At 34.7% G+C, this 20,264-nt stretch overlaps 1 protein-coding gene across 4 annotated transcripts in view; it reads left to right on the forward strand.

The window, feature by feature from the left end:
- Positions 1 to 20,264, forward strand: part of LOC115219813 (solute carrier family 12 member 4) — a 222,297-nt gene that overhangs the window by 118,173 nt on the left and 83,860 nt on the right. For all 4 annotated transcript variants that reach the window (XM_036511783.1, XM_036511878.1, XM_036511917.1 and 1 more), the window contains 6 exons: positions 3,870 to 3,952; positions 10,843 to 10,956; positions 11,812 to 11,958; positions 13,415 to 13,600; positions 16,900 to 17,111; positions 19,385 to 19,587. In XM_036511783.1, coding sequence (XP_036367676.1) covers positions 3,870 to 3,952; positions 10,843 to 10,956; positions 11,812 to 11,958; positions 13,415 to 13,600; positions 16,900 to 17,111; positions 19,385 to 19,587 — 945 coding nt within the window. The remainder of the gene's footprint in view (positions 1 to 3,869; positions 3,953 to 10,842; positions 10,957 to 11,811; positions 11,959 to 13,414; positions 13,601 to 16,899; positions 17,112 to 19,384; positions 19,588 to 20,264) is intronic.

Consider the following 20,264-nt stretch of genomic DNA (forward strand, 5'->3'; position numbering starts at 1 on the left):
TTAAAGTCTTCTTATTCCCACATCCTAATTTTTAATAAAGAAGCTTCTATGTGGTGACTAAACCTGCTAGAAATAGCACTCATATTTCTTTAAAAAGGAAGGATACATTGAATGATGTTGTCCTAGATTTAAAAAAAAGACATGATGTTCAGGGTTGAAATGTCTTTGATCATAAGTTTACTTGATATAGGGTTCCTAGCCTAGAAACAAGTCCCTTTTCTTAGTAATCTGGACAACTTGAATAAGATAGTTCTATATGTATGTATATGCAAATAAAACAGATTTTATAATTATGATTTTTGGTATAGCTACAACTTAAAATCTATTATCTTTTACCAATGTTTTGCTTCAATTTTTCGTAGGAAGTGTTGTTGTTGTCATTTCTAACCATGTTGTTTGTAGCAGACTCCTGGTTGGTAAATTCATGTTTGAGACATATATACCACTATGATTTTCACTGAATGGTTATTTCAGTGAATGTGGTCAGAAAAATAACCAGTTATTTAACAATGCTGATAACTATGACATTGATGTTGAACAAGGTATTCATTGTATACTCAAAGAAAAATCTCCCACTCCAAATATGCAACTCCACCTGCTGTGTATACATCCATCCATCCATACATACACCCATACGTACATACATGCACCCATACATACATACATACATACACCCATACATACATACATACACCCATACATACATACACCTATACATACATATGTACAAATGTACACACATAGAGTAATATTTTGAAAACAGAGCCAGCTTCTAACAAGAAGTATTTTCACCTTATTTATGGAGATTATGTCTTGGCGTTTTCAATTTTTCCTGTTTCTTTTTGGTGTATGCTCAGAACTTAAGAAAACCTAGTATTTTTATATTTATACATGTAACACATCTCTTCTCTTTCCTACTGTGATATTTTGATCAGTTTGACATATGTGCACCTTTAATCTTTTTATTTTTGATCATGACAAAATTACTAGTTCTTACTTTTAGCTGTATCTAACTGCATAACCCTGGAAATATTTATGTTTATACTTCCTCAAAATTTCTAGTTAGTGCATGCATAATTTTGGAATGTTCATATTTTCTCTTCATATTTTCCTATAATAATCATTGACTGCCTTGTCATGCTTGTGAAGGTATTGTGATGTAGTTAGAGTTAAATATACAGTTAAAATATGTTTGTAGCTTCTGCAAATTGGATATACATAAGGCACTTATGTATTTTGATCTAATACATTCACATATAACCTTGCATATTAGTAATAGTTGTAGTACTTTGATCTCTTTACATTCTGAGTTCAAATCCTGTTAACGTTGCCTATTTCTTTCATTCAACCAAGAGTTGAAAAGACAATTTAATTTACTGGGTGAAATGCTAAGCAGTGTTTTGCACATCGCTACATTCTGAGTTCAAATTCTGCCAAAGCTGACTTTACCTTTCATCCTTTCAGGGCCAGTAAATTAAGTACCAGTGAAACACTGGGGTCGATGTAATTGACTAGTCCCCTCCCACAAAATTTCAGGCCTTCTGCCTATAGTAGAAAGCATTATTATTATTATTATTATTATTATAATCATTAATGTTGGACTTGTGTGCAGTAATGTAAACTCTTGTGTTTTAATCTATGAGGGAACTTCTACATAGTTGCACAATCTGTTAGAGTTTTCAGCCAAACCACTCCCAAATCACACTTCAACATCTTTAAATGAGAAAAGACACATTTAGTAACATAATCCTAAAATGACAGAATGTTTGATGTTATATGTTTGATGATAAGCCTGATAATAAGAACTGGTTTAGAGTTAAACAGGAAATAGTTTTGACTATATTCATTGTGAATTCCTTGATAATGGGTCTGAACTTTATATCACTCATTCACTCTTTCTCTATAAATTTGTTTCCATATAGGAAAATCATTTTTTTTTTTTCTGTGTGTGTTGTTGTTATTGCAGTGGTTGGACTGGCTGAATCATTAGAAAGTCAAATAACTTGCTTTGCAGTATTTCATTACTGGGCTCTATGTCTGGCATTTAAATCCCACTTACATCTTTTAACCTTTTCAGGTGGATAAAATAAGGTACAAGTGAAATACTGGGGTTAGTTTGATTGATAATACCCTCTTCACAAAATGTTTAACCTTGTGCCAATGTTAACATCATTGTTGTTATGATGGGTAGGTAATGTAAAAGGTGGCGAGCTGGCAGAAACGCTAGCACGCCGAGCGAAATGCTTAGCGGTATTTTGTCTGCCGCTACGTTCTGAGTTCAAATTCCGCCGAGGTCGACTTTGCCTTTCAACCTTTTGTGTAAATAACTTAAGTACCAGTTGAGTACTGGGGTTGATGTAATTGACTTAATCCCTTTGCCTGTCCTTGTTTGTCTCCTCTGTGTTTAGCCCCTTGTGGGTAATAAAGAAATAAGAATGGTGGCTGTCTAACAGTCCTCATGTTCTCTGTCAGCCATACTACCAGACTGTGTAAATTCATGGGGTTTAATGCTCAACCTGAATTTCTGCAGATCAATGTCTGCTGGAATGACATAGACATGGAGGAACCAAGAGATTTGGTCTGAATTCTTACAAATGATCGATCTCTAAAGGCACCCAAGGACCTGATAGGGAAGTTAAACTAAACTGTGTTATATCTGTCTTAGTAAGAAATTATTATCATCATTATCATTAAGGTAACATGCTGACAGAACCATTATGCTGCTTTATGTTCTGAGTTCAAATGCCACTAAGGTCAACTTTACCTTTCGTTCTTTTAGAGTTGATAAAATAAGTGCGAGTTGAACATTGTGTTACCAACTTCCCCTTCCCCTCAAAATTGCTGGCCTTGTACCAAAATTTGAAATCCTTGTTATCATTATTATTATTATTGTTGTTGTTGTTAAGGTGGTGAGCTAACAGAATTGTTAGCACATTGGGCGAAATGCTTAGCAGTATTTCGTCTGCTGCTATGTTCTGAGTTCAAATTCCACCAAGATTGACTTTGCCTTTCATCCTTTCAGGGTCAATAAATTAAGAACCAGTCAAGTACTGGGGTCGATGTAATCGGCTACCCCACTCCCCACAAATTCCAGAACTTGTGCCTGTAGTAGAAAGGATTATTATTATTATTGTTGATGGTCCATTGGAATTTCTTTGGTATTTCTTTGCCTGAGAATATTAAAAAAAAAATTCTATAAAAAAATCTATTACACTGTTTACAAGGATAATATCAAACCTCCCAGACTTTCATAATATTTCATCAGTTATTTAATATGTCACTGTATCCTGAAGCTATGAACATGAGTAGTTGTAAACACATCCTTGAAAACATTTGAAATATGATAACTTTATAAATGCTATCAAAATTTCTGTAATTCAAACTTTGATACTGCTTTCTGTAAAGGAAATATTATAAGTAAATAATAGATTTTTCCTTATTTAGAGCTTGTTATTGTGAATGTAATAGCTTTTGATATTATAATGGATTTATAATAATCAAAACATAATTAACTTATACAAGTAATATAAGCATCTGGATAAGATTTCTCTTTCAAAAAAATTGTTTTTTATGAAAAATGTCCTGAAATATTAGAGAAAAAAAAATTTTCTCTTCTATCTGAAATTTTTTATCCATACTTTTGTTGTAATCTTATACATACATATATGCATGCGCACACACACACACATACACACACACACACACACATTAATTGATGGTTAAATAGATCATGGAATTACATGGAGCATTCTTTAGCTTTAGTTAAATGAAGCTGCATTTAATTAAGTGTTGGTTCAAGTGAAATAAAGATATAACAATCTTCTAATTATTTGTATTTCCATTACATTTACCTGGTTTGTTATATTCAGGTGAAAACACTCAGAATCGAGAGCATGAACCATTGACCGATAACAATGACGATATTGGAGATCATCAATTGGCTCTTTATGAGGTAAGGTTTTTTTTCTTTTTGTGTGTGTGTTTGTTGGTGTGTGTGTGCACTTAAGATTTCCAGTATAGTAAAGTATTTTTTCCAGGAACACACAAAATACGGAAATACAAGCATCAAATTTGAACCCACTACTTTTGGTCATTTCCTTCCTATTCTCATCAAAAAGGACCTATCAAGCTATGTTGCTTTAACAAACTAAAAAAAAAGAAACTATTTTCAGATCCTCTTCATGTAGGCGTAGGAGTGGCTGTGTGGTAAGTAGCTTGCTTACCAACCGGGTTCAGTCCCACTGTGTGGCAGCTTGGGCAAATGTTTTCTACTATAGCCTCAGGTCGACCAAAGCCTTGTGAGAGGATTTGGTAGACGGAAACTGAAAGAAGCCCATCGTATATATATATATATATATATATATATATATGTGTGTGTGTGTGTATGTGTATATGTTTGTGTGTCTGTGTTTGTTCCTCCAACATCACTTGACAACCGATGCTGGTGTGTTTACGTCCCCGTAACTTAGCAGTTCGGCAAAAGAGACCAATAGAATTAGTACTAGGCTTACAAAGAATAAGTCCTGGAGTCGATTTCCTCAACTAAAGGTGGTGCTCCAGCATGGCCACAGTCAAATGACTGAAACAAGTAAAGGAGGTTACCACTAGTTTCAGTGCATCACTTTCACAGAATCCATATCCTTCACTCAGTTGACTGATTGGTATTATATCAGGTAACTGAAAGAAGACTGAGAAGTAACAATGAGGACTTATGTTTTAAAACAATTTATGGGTAATTATGCTGTATGTCCTTTGTTAGAAAGGAATAAAATAAATCTGTAGTCTTAAGGATATAAAGCAAAGGAAGACTATAAATCACATTGAAATATAGGGAAGAAAATACGAATAGGTGAGTGAGTCAAGAATGTCTACTCTTTGTTTCAGTCATTTGACTGTGGCCATGCTGGAGCACTGCCTTTAGTCGAACAAATCGACCCCAGGACTTATTCTTTGTAAGCCTAGTACTTATTCTATCGGTCTAGTTTGCCGAACCACTAAGTTACGGCGACATAAACATACCACCATCAGTTTTCAAGTGATGTTGGGGGGACAAACACAGACACACAAACATATGCACACACACATATATATATACATATATACAAAGGGCTTCTTTCAGTTTCCAGCTACCAAATCTACTCACAAGGCTTTGGTCGACCTGAGGCTATAGTAGAAGACACTTGCCCAAGGTGCCACGCAGTGGGATTGAACCCGGAACCATGTGGTTGGTAAACAAGCTACTTACCACACAGCCACTCCTATGCCTGTGTTGAGATGGATTTAGAGAAATGAAAACAGTGAATCTATAAAGAAAACTACGAAGTGCAATCGAAATATTGATGAATAACAAAAGAAACTGTAATGGAAGAAGAAAGGACAGATGAAACAGCATATAATCATATATAATGCTAATAACCTTGCAGCCTAAACCAGGGATGTAACCAGCCCACTTATGCGTACCTTCCCTTCATTGGACACTGCTTGCAATGACCTGTTGAGGCAAGCGAAATCGGAATCGAAATCAAATTCAATGACTGGCATCTGTGCTAGTGGAGCACTAAGAGCACCATCCGAGCGTGATTGTTGCCAGAGCAGCTAACTGGCGTTCTGGCCAGTGGCACATAAAAAGCACCATTCTAGCGTGATTGTCACCAGCATCACCTTACTGGCACTTGTGCCAGTGTGCAGGTGACACGTAAAAAAAAAACACGATTTTCCGTGACTGTTGCCAGTACCACCTGACTGGCCCTCGTGGCATGTAAAAGCACCCACTACATTCTCAGAGTGGTTGGTGTTAGGAAGGGCATCCAGCTGTAGAAACTCTGCCAGATCAAGATTGGAGCCTGGTGCAGCCATCTGGTTCGCCAGTCCTCAGTCAAATCGTTCAACCCATGCTAGCATGGAAAGTGGACATTAAGCGACGATGATGATGATGATGATGATGATTACAGTATTCTTCTGTGCTATGATGAGCAACTTTATAATTCACGGATTAATTTTTCATAATGTAAATTAATTCTATGACTTCCTAAGAATGAAAATCAAACTTGGATATAAACCATAACAGCTAGGCTAGCTTTGATTTACTTGTCTCTGTTAAATTCTTATCATTAAATATAAAGCCATTAATAAATTATGACACTCATGATATATAGCATCTATTTTAATACAAAAATACCATTTTCCTAATATGACATGTCTGAAAGTCACTGGTGTACTAATAGTAATAAATCCAAATCAAGTTGCAAGACTACTTGTTGACTTAGTTAACACAAGATCATTAAAAAGTTAATTAGAAATAATTATATTATGAAAGTAATATTGTTTTGGTTTTTTTTTTCATCTGTCAGTGAGTAAGTGAAACAACTCTGGACATGTTTTAATAAAATTAGATCTCCTTAGTATAGTATAAACTTCATTGTACTTGCCAAAGTAGCAATGAGAAAACCTCTTGGAACTTATAATTGTTGTTAAAAAGCATTCAGTTTTACCTTAAAAAAATATAGTTTTGATAATATTTTGTTAGTTTTATTTAATCGGGCTTATCTACTTTGATAAGATTTGAAATGATGAGCCATTCAATGTTTGCTATATCATTGAGTTATCTCTTATTCAGCTGTCTAACCCGAACAAAGAAATTGAGTGACTGAGCATCTTTACTCTCTGGGGGTTTATTGTAATTTACTGCTGTTGGTTCCAGTATAAGTATAGTGACTAAGATTAGAAAATGATGGAAGATCCTCCAGATGTTTGGCAGCAAATGTTGTGTGAGTCAACAAAAAGCCTCTGCAGAGTTACTTTGTCTGCTAGAAATAACAGTAAATTCCCTTAAATTACATCCTGCTGTATTAATATGGAATGGTCACACTGGATGGCTCAGTCAGGATTGACTTGAGGTTAGGCAACAGCAACACAAAGGTTGTGACTTGCTATGCAAAGGGATATCTGCGTGAAACATTTGTAAATATATTGTTACCTTGTAGAAAGACATACTGTTGAATGTGGGATAAAATAGGTATGGCTTATCAGATATGTAATACCAAGCAGAATGCAGGTGATAAAGCATCTGAACATTAAAGTCATTGGCTGATGCGTTAAGTACTTACAATGGTGGAATGATCATGTAAACACATTCGCATGTCACCTGTGGAATATAAAACTGTAAGCTGATAGTGGGAGGCAATTTCAGTTGAACCAGACCAAAATTGAACTGGTAAAAGTGGGGGAAAATCATATATGTAAATTTCAAACCTCCACAAATGTGATGCACTGTATATCAAAATGGATGAAGCTATGTTACGATCTACATAAATAAAACCCATGCCAGCATGAGATTATATGTATACTCTTTACTCTTTTACTTGTTTAAGTCATTTGACTGCGGCCATGCTGGAGCACTGCCTTTAATCGAGCAACTCGACCCCGGGACTTATTCTTTTGTAAGCCCAGTACTTATTCTATCGGTCTCTTTTGCCGAACCGCTAAGTAACGGGGACGTAAACACACCAGCATCGGTTGTCAAGCAATGTTGAGGGGGACAAACACAGACACACAAACATATACACACACACATATATATATATATATACATGTATATACGACGGGCTTCTTTCAGTTTCCGTCTACCAAATCCACTCACAAGGCATTGGTCAGCCCGGGGCTATAGCAGAAGACACTTGCCCAAGGTGCTACACAGGGGACTGAACCTAGAACCATGTGGTTGGTTAGCAAGCTACTTACCACACAGCCATATATATATATAATCTTCAGTAAAATATAAATCCAAAAGAGAAGCACACTAAGTTATAAAGCAGTAGAGTATATCGGGCCTATCTATCTTTGTGTGTGTGTGTGTGTGTGTATACACACACACACACACACACAGATACACACTCACACAATTAAAGTTACTCTACTTATATACTTTGAAATAATAACTGAAGTTAAGTATTAAGTTTAAACTTTTAAATATACTTTTGAGTTCATTTTATATGTTTATTTAGTTTCAGTGTCAAGTAAATAAGTGCTGACCAAATAAAAGGTCAATGACATATAATTGGCTGTATCCTCCCCAATAAAATTCCCAGCTTTCCACTTATGTTGGAATTGTGAGGGACTCACATACATGAACTTGAAATGCCTAAAAGCTTTTGTTTATTGTACTTCATCATATGGGATTTCGTTTTATACATTTTTGATGCCAGACATTCTCCTGAATCAGCTTCAGATTGAAATCTAATTCTTGTTTATTGTAGGTAAACAAAATATGTGTACCCCAGCATATTGAGTCGCACCAATGTAAATAAGCACTAACCACCTTAAATTTTAAGGATTATATCTCATTGTGTATTGACCTAGTTATCTTAGCATTTATATATGTTGACAAGTTAATTGCTCTTTAAATAAAGGCTTAGTGGTTCTGGTATAGAATGATTTTGGGAAGATATTGTGACACATAGTCAAGCCTATCTAATAGATTTTAGATCATTATTCTTCATGAATCAGAGAAATAGTTGAAAATACCAAATATATCATAGTCGATGTATACATAGATGCAGATGTGGCTTTCTAATTAGGAAGTTTCCTTCCCAACCACATTTCTTCAGGTTCAGTCCCACTGCATGGCACCTTGGGGTTTGTGAGTGAATTTGGTAGATGAAAACTGGAAGAAGCCCATTATAATTATATAATTATATAACTTATGTATATAGTATACAATATATATGGTATATAATTATAACTTGCCTGAAGACCTTGTCCACCCACAGGCAAAACTCAGAATGGCAAAAGACTGCTTCAAGAAAAATTAAAATGTGTGTGTACATAAGTGTGTATATTTGTTTGTGTTTTCCTTTTATCTTGGAAAATATAAGCTAGTTCATCATCATCATCATTTAACATGTTTTCCATGCCAGCATGGGTTAGACAGTTTGACAGGGACTGGTGAACCAGAGAGCTGTACCAGGCTCCAGTCTGATTTGACTAAATGCTATTATTAATGCCAACCATTCTAAGAGTGTAGTCTTTTACATGTCTCAGAACATACTACTTTAACCATACTCTGGCTGTTAGCCTTTTTCCTTCCTACAAAATTAGGCTCAATTGCAATTCCTTTATTCTTTTACTGGTTTCAGTCATTGGACTATGTTCATGCTAAAGTACAACCTTTAAGGGTTTTAGTTGGTTTTCATCAAGAGCTTTATCAAGCCCAATATTTATTTCAAAATTTATTTCATCCACTTCTATTTATTGAAAGTTCAGTTACTTTTTTGACACAAAGGGACACAATTTGATGCCCCAGAATATACACACACATGTACAATCGGCTTTTGCACTGTTTCTTTCAACCAAATTTCACTACAAAAGGCCTGGGTCAATGCTACAACTCTACAGTAGAAGGCACTTACCAAGCTGCATATAACAGAATTATATAGTTGCTATGTGAACTTGTTAACTATAGAATAGAACATAATCAAATATGTCCTTTGTAAACATGGTGTACTGGATGTCAGATAAGTGCTCTTGGTATGAGAAATGACTAAAGCCTTAAAGGTATTTAGAGATTCAATTAGAGCGATTATATATTAGAGAGTAAAAGTAGGAAAAGTTATATCTTAAAATCACAGGAGAGATAAGTACGTAATATAAGCAATATTGTATTTATAAATAAATAGATAAAGTACACCTATGATCATTAAAGAATTTTTTTTTTAAGTTTTGAAAGTTCTATAATCATTTCATGAATATACTACCTCTCAAAATGAAATCTAAAATTGATAAGCATCGTTCGGAAATATATTCACTCAGAGAAAAGGATGAATTTCAGTGGAGGAAATCAAATGCGGGAAATACTATTTAAAATCGAATGAGAAAAGTGTTGTTTAAAAAATTATTCCTATAAATCTGTGTTGATATAAATTTGATCTATTTGAATAAGTGAAATAAATCCATGGTAAAAATCCATGGTAAGAATCTGTAATAGTTATGTAGAGATAGAATTCCCATCATCCATTTCCTCTTCCGTGTGTAATCCATAAATGTAAGAGAATAAAAGTGATTAATTGTTGTTTTTATATTTATAGAGATAAAACCAGGAGATATCATTGTTATATTTTATGCAAATGTAAATATGTTTGTGTTTTGACTTAGTATAGAGTAAATTAATATATTATATTTAAAGTCAATTAGTTATATATTAGAAGAGTATGCTCTTCTAATATATAACTAATTATATATATATAATTTCCATAATGATTTTACAGCAACTTTATCTTTACTTGCATTTATTTTGTCTCAATTTGAAATAAGAGCAATTGAACATAATGAAACAAAATCTAATACGGGTGAGTCAGGGATTAGAAGTAAATCTCCGTACAAGATAGGTTCAGGACACTGTTTTGATACCAAGTAGCATCCATATCACCAGCGCTCTGGAAAAAAGACAAGAATAGCATGTACTTTTATTTTCCTACCCTATAAATCTTCTGCCCTGTGTATAGAATAAATCAACATTGCTTAGTATTCATGTCAAACTGCCAACTAACTACCTTAGCTGGGAGTCTATGTTTCACAGACAGAAGCCATAAGTGTTAACTAATTTGTTATTATATAGGCTATGTAAATTATTGGGAAATAGGGAATATTATGAAAGTTATTGTATTACTGTTGTAGTTACTGACTCTAAATCGTTAAGTCAAAACCAAATAAAACTTGTGCACTTTTCAGATTTTCATTCAATAATAAATCTACAACTGTTTGTTTAAATTTTTATTTTCTTAATCTCTAAAATATTCATCATTGTATTTCCTCTTCATTTCTTTATCTTTGATTTAAACACTTTAGGAAGATTTACAACGAAGAGGTAAAGTTTCAAATATTATCAATCGAATTGGTAATTACCAAGCAGGAATTGCTCCTAACCTCGAAGAGGAAGAGGCTGCACCAAAAAAGAGCAAGGTGAGTGTATGATTATACTAGTCATTATATATTGTAATAGTTATTTTACAGAAGATTTTTCATATTTTGTAGTATATAATTCTTTATAATCTGTTCTTAAATACTTTGACATTTACTCCTATTTTACTCGGAGTGCTATATCATTTTAAAGGAAGATACTCTAATTCATAAAGAACAAAATAGTCATGTCTAGGAATTTGTTTTGCAAGATTCCTGAACTGAAATCATGTTTAAACAGATATTATTATATTTCAGGATGGTCGTTTTTTACCTTGTCAAATACATGCACTATATACATGCACTATATATTCGTTCTTCACTTGTTTATTATTATTCTCATTTTGTCTCATGTCCATTGTTTGGAAATCACTTGTCACACACCTGTGACCTTTTCAGTAACTCTTCTATCCCACACATGGGATGGAAGAGTCACTGAGGAGGTCACATGTCTGCGACAAAAGATTTCTAGGCAATAGACATGAGACAAAATGAGAACAATAATAAACAAGTAAAGAGCAAATATATAGTGAGTGTGTTTATTTGGCAAGAAAAGAAAATGACCCACCCAAAATATAACAAAAATGACCCACTGAAATATAACAAAACTAATCATAACAAATGATTTAGCTGAGCCAGGATACCTGTCTTTATACCAAGTTATGATGGCACTTTAATGTAATGACACTTTAAGTCGTATAATTGAGAATTTCCAAGTTTATGATGAATCTTGTACATAATTTGCATGAGTGAACTATTTCAAAAAACTACAGAAAAATTATGTTACATTTCATGAAATTATTATAAACCGGGTCATTAATTTACAAAGAAGATTGAGGTCTTTTCTTTTTTTTCCAGGGAGCCAAGCTAGGAACATTGATGGGAGTGTACCTGCCCTGCATTCAAAATATATTCGGTGTTCTGCTGTTTGTACGCATGACCTGGATTGTAGGATCTGCTGGTGCCATAGAAAGTTTTTTGATAGTGATCGTCTGCTGTTCCACGGTAAGTAATTTTTCAATATTAATGTGTTGTCCTTTTACCCCCAACTACATTCAGCTTAGAAACCAAATATCATGGCTATAATTCCTTATAAAAAATTTTTTCTTATTGCTGCCTAATATATTTAAATTTCTTGTTTCTCTTCCTAGTAAACAATAATTCTATCTTCATATTTTTGCCTTTCTGATATTCAGGTGGTTTGATAAGGCAGATTATATATATAATTACATAATAAAAAGAGAAAAATATAAATAAACTAGCACTCTGTCAGTTATGACAACAAACGTTCCAGTTGAACTGATTAATGGAACAACCTGCTCATGAAATTAACTTGCAAGTGGCTGAGCACTCCACAGACACGTGTATCCTTAATGTAGTTCTCAAAAAGATTCTGCATGACACAGAATGTGACAAGGCTGTCCCTTTGAATTACAGATACAACTCATTTTTGCCAGCTGAGTGAACTGGAGCAATGTAAAATAAAGTGTCTCGCTCAAGAACACAATATGCTACTGGGTATCAAACCCAGGACCTTACAAAATCATGAGCCAAACCCCCTAACTGCTTAGCCACATACCTTCACATGTACTGCAATCTAAGACACTGCACTATGTCATTGTTATTATATAATTAGTAATCTTAAATATTCTCCTTACTCCGGCTATCTATCTGAGGCTTTATATAGCTATGATGCGGCCTCACCTGGAATTTGCATCACCGGTCTGAAACCTCTATCTTGCCCAGGATATTAATCATCTGGAAACCGTTCAGCGACATGCAACCAAGAGAATACCCTCCATCAGGCATTTGCCATATTCTGAACGTCTTACTTCCCTGGGCATGGATACATTGAAATTCCGACGTCTGGCAGCTGACTTGGCAGACACCCATAAAATTATTAACCATCTTACAAACAATAACTCTGAGCACCTTTTCAAACTCCACTTGTCTAACACCTGTGGACATGTTTACAAAGTCAGAAAACAGCACAGCTCCCATGACTTTTGGAAACATTTTTTCACACTAAGAGTTGCTGAATCATGGAACAAACTGCCGGCATCAGTTGTTAGTTGTTGGAGCACTGCATCCTTCAAAACTTCCATGCTTCCTGAGATTCGCCAACACTACACCTGATTTCCTCCCCTCCATACACACGCAAGCATGTATCTGACTCATTCACTGTTAACTTTCCAGACATTTGTACATTACTGCATATGCTTTATGTGCACTTTTGACAAGTTGTGGTGCACCTGAGCACTGTATACAATAATTTCATTATTATTATTTTAAAAAAATGGTAAATGGCTCCTACCTATTAATTGGTTAATGTTTGTATCTTTTTTTAAAAAATATATCATAAGCAAATAAAAGGTTAACTGCAGCAACTTTACAGAAATATTAAACTAGTATGTGATTTCATATAAATAAAATATTAACTTTTCTATTGATTCTATTGCAGACATTACTAACTTCAATCTCCATGAGTGCTATCGCCACTAATGGTGTAGTTCCTGGTGGAGGGTCATATTTCATGATATCAAGGTCTCTGGGACCAGAATTCGGTGGTGCTGTTGGTATTTTATTCTATCTTGGCACTTCTGTAGCATCGTCTATGTACATCATTGGTGCTGTGGAAATTTTACTAGTAAGTCTATGTTTGATTTAACGTATGAATTTCTATTTTTGACTGTTTTTACTAAATTGCCCCCTTCATCATCTGAAATCAATGACTAAATTGGAAAAGATTGAGAAAACTATCATAAAATAAACAGATTATAAGTAATTTCTCATGCCAGACAAGGTGCAAAGTGGCAGCAAAGGTCAATGATAGATTCATAGATAGAGTTCTCCATCTCAGAAAATTAGCATTAAAAATGCGTCTGTGATTAAACATTTAAAAATATTGATTAATAAGAATATTTGTAATAAAGACAATTATACATAATGGTTTTACACATTGCCGAACATAAAAGTGGAACTGCTAAATCCAAGAAAACTAATGATTCTCTCTCTCTCTCTCTCATATTCAGAAACTCTTGTTATGATTATACACACACACAACATATGTATAAACAAACAGGCTTCCACTCAGTTTCTGTCAACCAGATGCTGCTTGCATCAACTTGACAATATAGAAGACACTTGCCTAGAGTGCCACACAGTGAGATTGAACCCAGAACACTGTTGTTGTAAAGCGAATTTCTTAACCATCACCTATATTTGAACCTATGTTATTAGTGATAATTGTTTTAATTATTGTCTCCTTGGATAAATGGTATTACTCTTTAAAACATTGGATGACATTCTCAATTACAGAAAGAATGAGATAAAATAAAGTGCATAGCAGAAAAACATGAGAAAAGAAACTGTCAGAATGTAGGAATTTGTGCAATATTTGTGTGTGTGTGTGTATTGTGAGAAAAATGCAATATAGGGGTGATGGATGGGGGATGGCAGAGTGTAACCAGTAAGTTTTGAAAAGCAAAGTTTTCTGTAATTGGAGAAATTGTATAAACAATGAGAACATAACCCCATGATGAATTAGAAATTGAAGATATGTTATGAAATATGTCATTTAGTTAATCATAAGGTTTTCTTTTGAATATGATCTAAGCTGTTAGTGATAAAAAGTCAGTGAAGAAATCAGTCTTCTAGTACAATGCCGAGTAGTTGGGTGTAGAATAGGGTTTCATAGTGTCAGAGTGCTCTAAACCAGTGCTTCTCAAACTATCTGATGTGGTGTACCAGCAGTTTTTTTGGGGGTTTTTTTTTGTCAATGTGCCGGGGGACTGGTAATATTTCTTAGTAATATTAATTTATACCAGAACCAATATATATAAAGAATATAATAAAAGTTGACAAGGTGTAGGAGTGGCTGTGTGGTATGTAGTTTGCTTACCAACCACATGGTTCCGGGTTCAGTCCCACTGCATGGCACCTTTGGCAAATGTCTTCTACTATAGCCTCGGGCCAACTAAAGCCTTGTGAGTGGATTTGGTAGACGGAAACTGAAAGAAGCCCATCGTATATATGTATATATATATATATATATATGTGTGTGTGTCTGTGTTTATCTCCCCAACATCGCTTGACAACCGATGGTGGTTTGTTTACGTCCCCCGTAACTTAGCAGTTCGGTAAAAGAGACCGATAGAATAAGTACTAGGCTTACAAAGAATAAGTCCTGGGGTCGATTTGCTCGACTAAAGGTGGTGCTCCAGCATGGCAACAGTCAAATGACTGAAACAAGTAAAAGAGTAATTTTTTTAATCTTATATTTATATTGTAAACAAACAGTATGATATTACATAAGTATTTTATAAGCATTTTATAATGTTTCTTTCTTTTCTGGAAACTCACTGCATACCAGCAGCTGATGGTTCACAGACTGGCACCAGCCCATGGATCACCACTTTGAGTAGCACTGCTCTAAAAAAAATATTCAGCCTTTCATGATTAAGATTTTGACAACGTTGAAAACATAGGGCTTGAAATAGGGGTCACTGAAGACTTGTTGTCCAAACATGTATAGAATAGTTAATTCCATAATTTTTAGATCATTAGTGAAGTTTTTAATGCATTTTTGCCAAAATATCAAATCTTCACTGGGGACATAGTGTAAGTGTAATGTAAAAATATCTGAAGAGAACTGTTACCATCAGCAATTGAAAGATTAGATTTAAAGGAACCAAGCAAATGGAAGCTAGATTAATTTGCATTAGAGAGATTTTTTTGTTTTTTACTAAAGAGAAGGAGTAGTGCCTATGACCTCCCAGACTGGTATGGTTGATGCAATTGAATTTCTTTGTCAAATTCTGAAGGAAAGGATGCATCTCTTCCAAGGTGGGAAACAAAGTACTTAAAGCTAGGTTCACTAAGACAATAAAGATGATGAGAAGAGTATAGGTGGGCTTTGCCAGAGGTGTTATATAGCTGCCTAGTTCAGAATAGCAGAAAGTATTAGAATAACGGTGAAAGAGACGGAGAAGAGAAACAGGACATATGTAAACTAGAGTAAAGACCTCACTCATCATGAATGACCATGGGATTACACCTAGAAAATTAACCTCTGAGGAACAAGTCCGGGAAAGGTTGTTTATGGAAGACCAGACGTTACCCATGCATACCAGCCTCCTCTGTCCATTCCATTGATGTTATCCAATGGAAAGGCAAAGGTCCATACAGCTTGGCACCAGTGACATCACAACTCATTTCTACAGTTGAGTGAATTGGAGCAACATAAAACAAAGTGTTTTGCTCAAGAACACCATGTACAACCTGATCTGGGAATCAAACTGACTACCGCATGATGCTCTGACCACTGAGCCATGCGCCTTCACATCTGTAAACTATGATTGCAGTATGGTAATGAGTGAATCTTTTACAATCAACTCAGATGAATGGATTCACAGAAAAGTCATTTATGAATGATTCATATCATGAAAGTAGTTGAGATGCTCAATCTATAATAAAGATTATTTTAAAATATGAATCAGTGTTAGAAATAATGCATATTCCATTATAATAAACTAATATATAATATCAATAAAATTTGAATGCTATTTGTATTGCATAAAATATTTAGTAAGCCTTGTTTTCTAAAGGTAACACCAGTTTATTTACTAAAAAATAGATATTTTAACGCCAATATTACTGAGGTCTAGGAAGATTCGGTTAGAAGAAGCAGTCATCTGCTAAACTATATGCCTTATTGTCTTCAGTCTCATCACTCTTTTGTTTGGCTACTTTCTGAGTTATCTTTGCCTTTATCAACTGCATTTTTGGTTCTGTAGCAATAACTGGGGACAGATGTAGTTAATATTTATTCTCTTTAATTAGCATCTTTGTGCTAGGCCATTATCATTTATATGGTAAAGTATTGATTCCATTTGTATTTAAGTATAGGATTAATATGACAGAAATTTCTTTTCTTTCTAATTTCAGACATATATTGCACCCCAGATGTCAATATTTGAGGACATGTATCACAACTTTCGAATATATGGAACAGCTACATTAATTTTACTGTCCACTTTCGTCTTTATTGGTGTCAGATTTGTCAGCAAATTTGCCACCCTTTCGTTGGCCTGTGTCATATTGTCCATTATTAGTATATATATTGGAATATTTGTCACCAATGAGAATCGAAGTATAAAGTAAGTAAATTATATTTATTTATCAATAATCTGCTTATAATTAAAATCACAGCAATGATTCTGTTTTTATATTTATTTAGTTATTGTTTTTAATTGATTTGTGAGATTTTTTTGAGGTGGGGAGGTTAATTCCAGTACATTTGGAGTAGATATTTTTATAGCCTGATTTTTTATCTCACACCAAACATTCAGAGTAGAACCTGTTGTCAGGGTGACTCAAGAAAGCAGTGTTATGAGCTTTTCTCTATGACATTGTTAATTAGCTAGCATAATTTTTGACATAATTATAAGTTAGTTATCTCACTGTACTATGCTTTACTCTGCTTGAACTGGTAATGAAATATAATATGAATGACCATGATAATGATGACAAGGAATTTCACAAATGGTACATGTTAATCTTCAGGTTGTCCCAGAAAGATTTACCTATTGATATTTCTTAATTATTCAAAATAAACTGAGGGTAGAATAATGAAATTTAGCCCACATGTTCTAATTTAAATTGTCAATCCATTGTAGTAATTACATTTCAAAATGACCACCTTTCGCCTTGATCATAGCCTACAAATGGTTAGTCACTGAGTTGCGTGAGCACCATACCACCTCTTCATCCAACATGACCCATGAAGACAGAAGGGCTTCCTTCAGATCTGACACATTTGAATAGGGGTGAGCAGAAACAAACTCTCTAAGATGGACCAGATAGCAAAGTCCATGGGATTGATGACTGGATTTGAGGAAGGCTATATTGTCTTGTCCCCAAAACCACTGAAGTGCTCTTTGCACCATTGCTATGTCAAATTGGATGCATGGGCCAGAGCTCCATCTTGAGTGAAGATGTAATGGTCACCAAAAGTTTCTGTGACCCAGGTTAACACTTTTTCATCCAACATTTCCGCATAAACTTCCCTGTTGACCTTGACACCAGCATCAATGAAGATCAAGGGAGACTTGGGCCTATCAGATGCAACTGCAGCCCACACCATGAGTGAAACTGGCTCCTGATGGCATAAATGATTCCTGCTACCTTCAGGCAAGTCTCCTGCATTACGTGTATAAAGCCTGTCATTCTGCTTATTGGTAACTGCCTCGTCAGTGAAGATCTTCTTGTCAGATCAGGTCAACACTTTGTTAGCAGTATGCTTCATCTCAGCTAACATGGTTTTATCCCTGTCAAGCTGTTTCTTCTTGGAATCTGCTGAAATTAATTGCCATGGTTGCTTCTTGTATGCAGTCGGCTTTAAATTCTCTTTAAAAAGCCTGGACTCTGACAATTTGGAAATATCAAGAGCTTTTGCTGTTTTTCTTGCACACCAGCAGGAATTTTGGGTCATTCACTTATTCACAGCTTTAACAGTTTGTTTGGTATGAATTGATCGTTTCCTATCAGGAACTGACTTGCTAGAGGTAGTAGAAGACTCCATGTATCATTTCCAGGTATTGAGCACTGTTTTACGGCACATATTCAACTATTTTGTTATGTCCTTGTTGCTCACTCTAGCCGTTTTCATAGCACCAGTCAGGTCAGATTTTGCTTTCAGCACCATGCTTGTTTACAAACTTGTTTTAGATAAACGAAACAATAGACACATGAACAAAAGACATGAAAATCTTTATGTAAAATATAGATAATATTACCTGAACTGATATTCTTTAGGATGAGTTTTAAACATGGGTAAATCTTTCTGTGACATCCTGTATATATTAGTTTATAGTACATTGTTTATTTTTTCATTGGTTTCAGTCATTGACCTGTTGCCATGCAGGGGAAACACCTACAAGGGTTTTAGTTGATCATGTTGACCCTAGTTCTTATTTCAGTCTGGTATTTATTTTAATTATCCCTGTTTACTAAACTGTTATGTTACAAGAGAAAGGACCACAATGTGTAAACAATATTGATTCTTTTTGTTGATCAGTGTAAATATATGCTCAAACACGTGCACAATTATGAAAAAACACACACACGCACACACACACAAACATATGCACACACTCATCTTCTGTATATTTTCTGTGTACCATATTCCATTCACAAGGTATTGGTCAACTGAAATCTATAGTCTTCTATAGTCATGACAGCCATTCTGTTTTTTTCATTTTGTTTTGTAATTTTCTTTTTACTGAACGTCAACAAACTAAAACATACATAAATGCAACATTCACATACATACAGACATATGCATAAATGCATACTCACCTGTGGATAAGACTGTTACCTTATTTTCTTGTTCAGAATCACATGTAAATTAATTTTCTACTTGTAATTTCAGAATCTGTATAATGGGTGAGCGTTTACTAACTCTTGAGTCGGTTACTGCCAATGGATCCATTTGGTGTGATAAAAATATCTCAGGCCCTATCTATGCACACTATTGTGGTGATGGAAATACAAGTGACAGTTGCAACTATTTTTATGCCAATCAGGTTCGTTATGTCCCTGGGATACCTGGCATTGCAAGTGGTCTATTTGACAGTAAGTCTCTTGAATCATTAGGTTCTATTTTCTTAATTTTACTATTATTATTATTATTATTATTATTTGTTACAAGGTGGTGCAGTGGCAAAATCGTTTGCATGCCAGACAAAATACTTAGCAGCATTTCTTCTGACTCGTTACATCATCAACATTGTCATCATCATCATCATTATCATCATCATCATCCTTTAGCATCTGCTTTCCAGGCTGGCATGGGTTATATGGTTTGATTGGAATTCATAAGCCAGAAAGCTGCATTGGGTTCTAGTCTGGATGCCCTTCCTAATGCCAACCAAATCCAAGAGTGTAATGTGTGCTTTTTACATGCCACCAGTATTGGTGCTTTTATGTGTCACCAGCATGGGTGCCAGTGATGTGACACCAGTAGTGGCCACAACTACGATTTCACTTGGCTTGACAAGTCTTCTCAAACACAGTATATCACCAAAGGTCTTAATCATTAGTCATTGCATTCACAGAAGGTTACCATGTATGTGTGTGTGGGTGTGTGCATATGTATGTATTTATATGTGTGTGTGTGTAATATGTATATTTTTGTATTGGCATCCTTTCTGTCTCAGGAGACAATGGAGTTGCGCATTTAAAAAAAAATTTTTTTTTTATAGTCTAGTCCGGCTTTTATATTTCATGTCCTGATACATTTCCTGCTGTGG

This window comes from Octopus sinensis, linkage group LG1, assembly GCF_006345805.1.
Source record: "Octopus sinensis linkage group LG1, ASM634580v1, whole genome shotgun sequence".
NCBI lineage: Eukaryota > Metazoa > Mollusca > Cephalopoda > Octopoda > Octopodidae > Octopus > Octopus sinensis.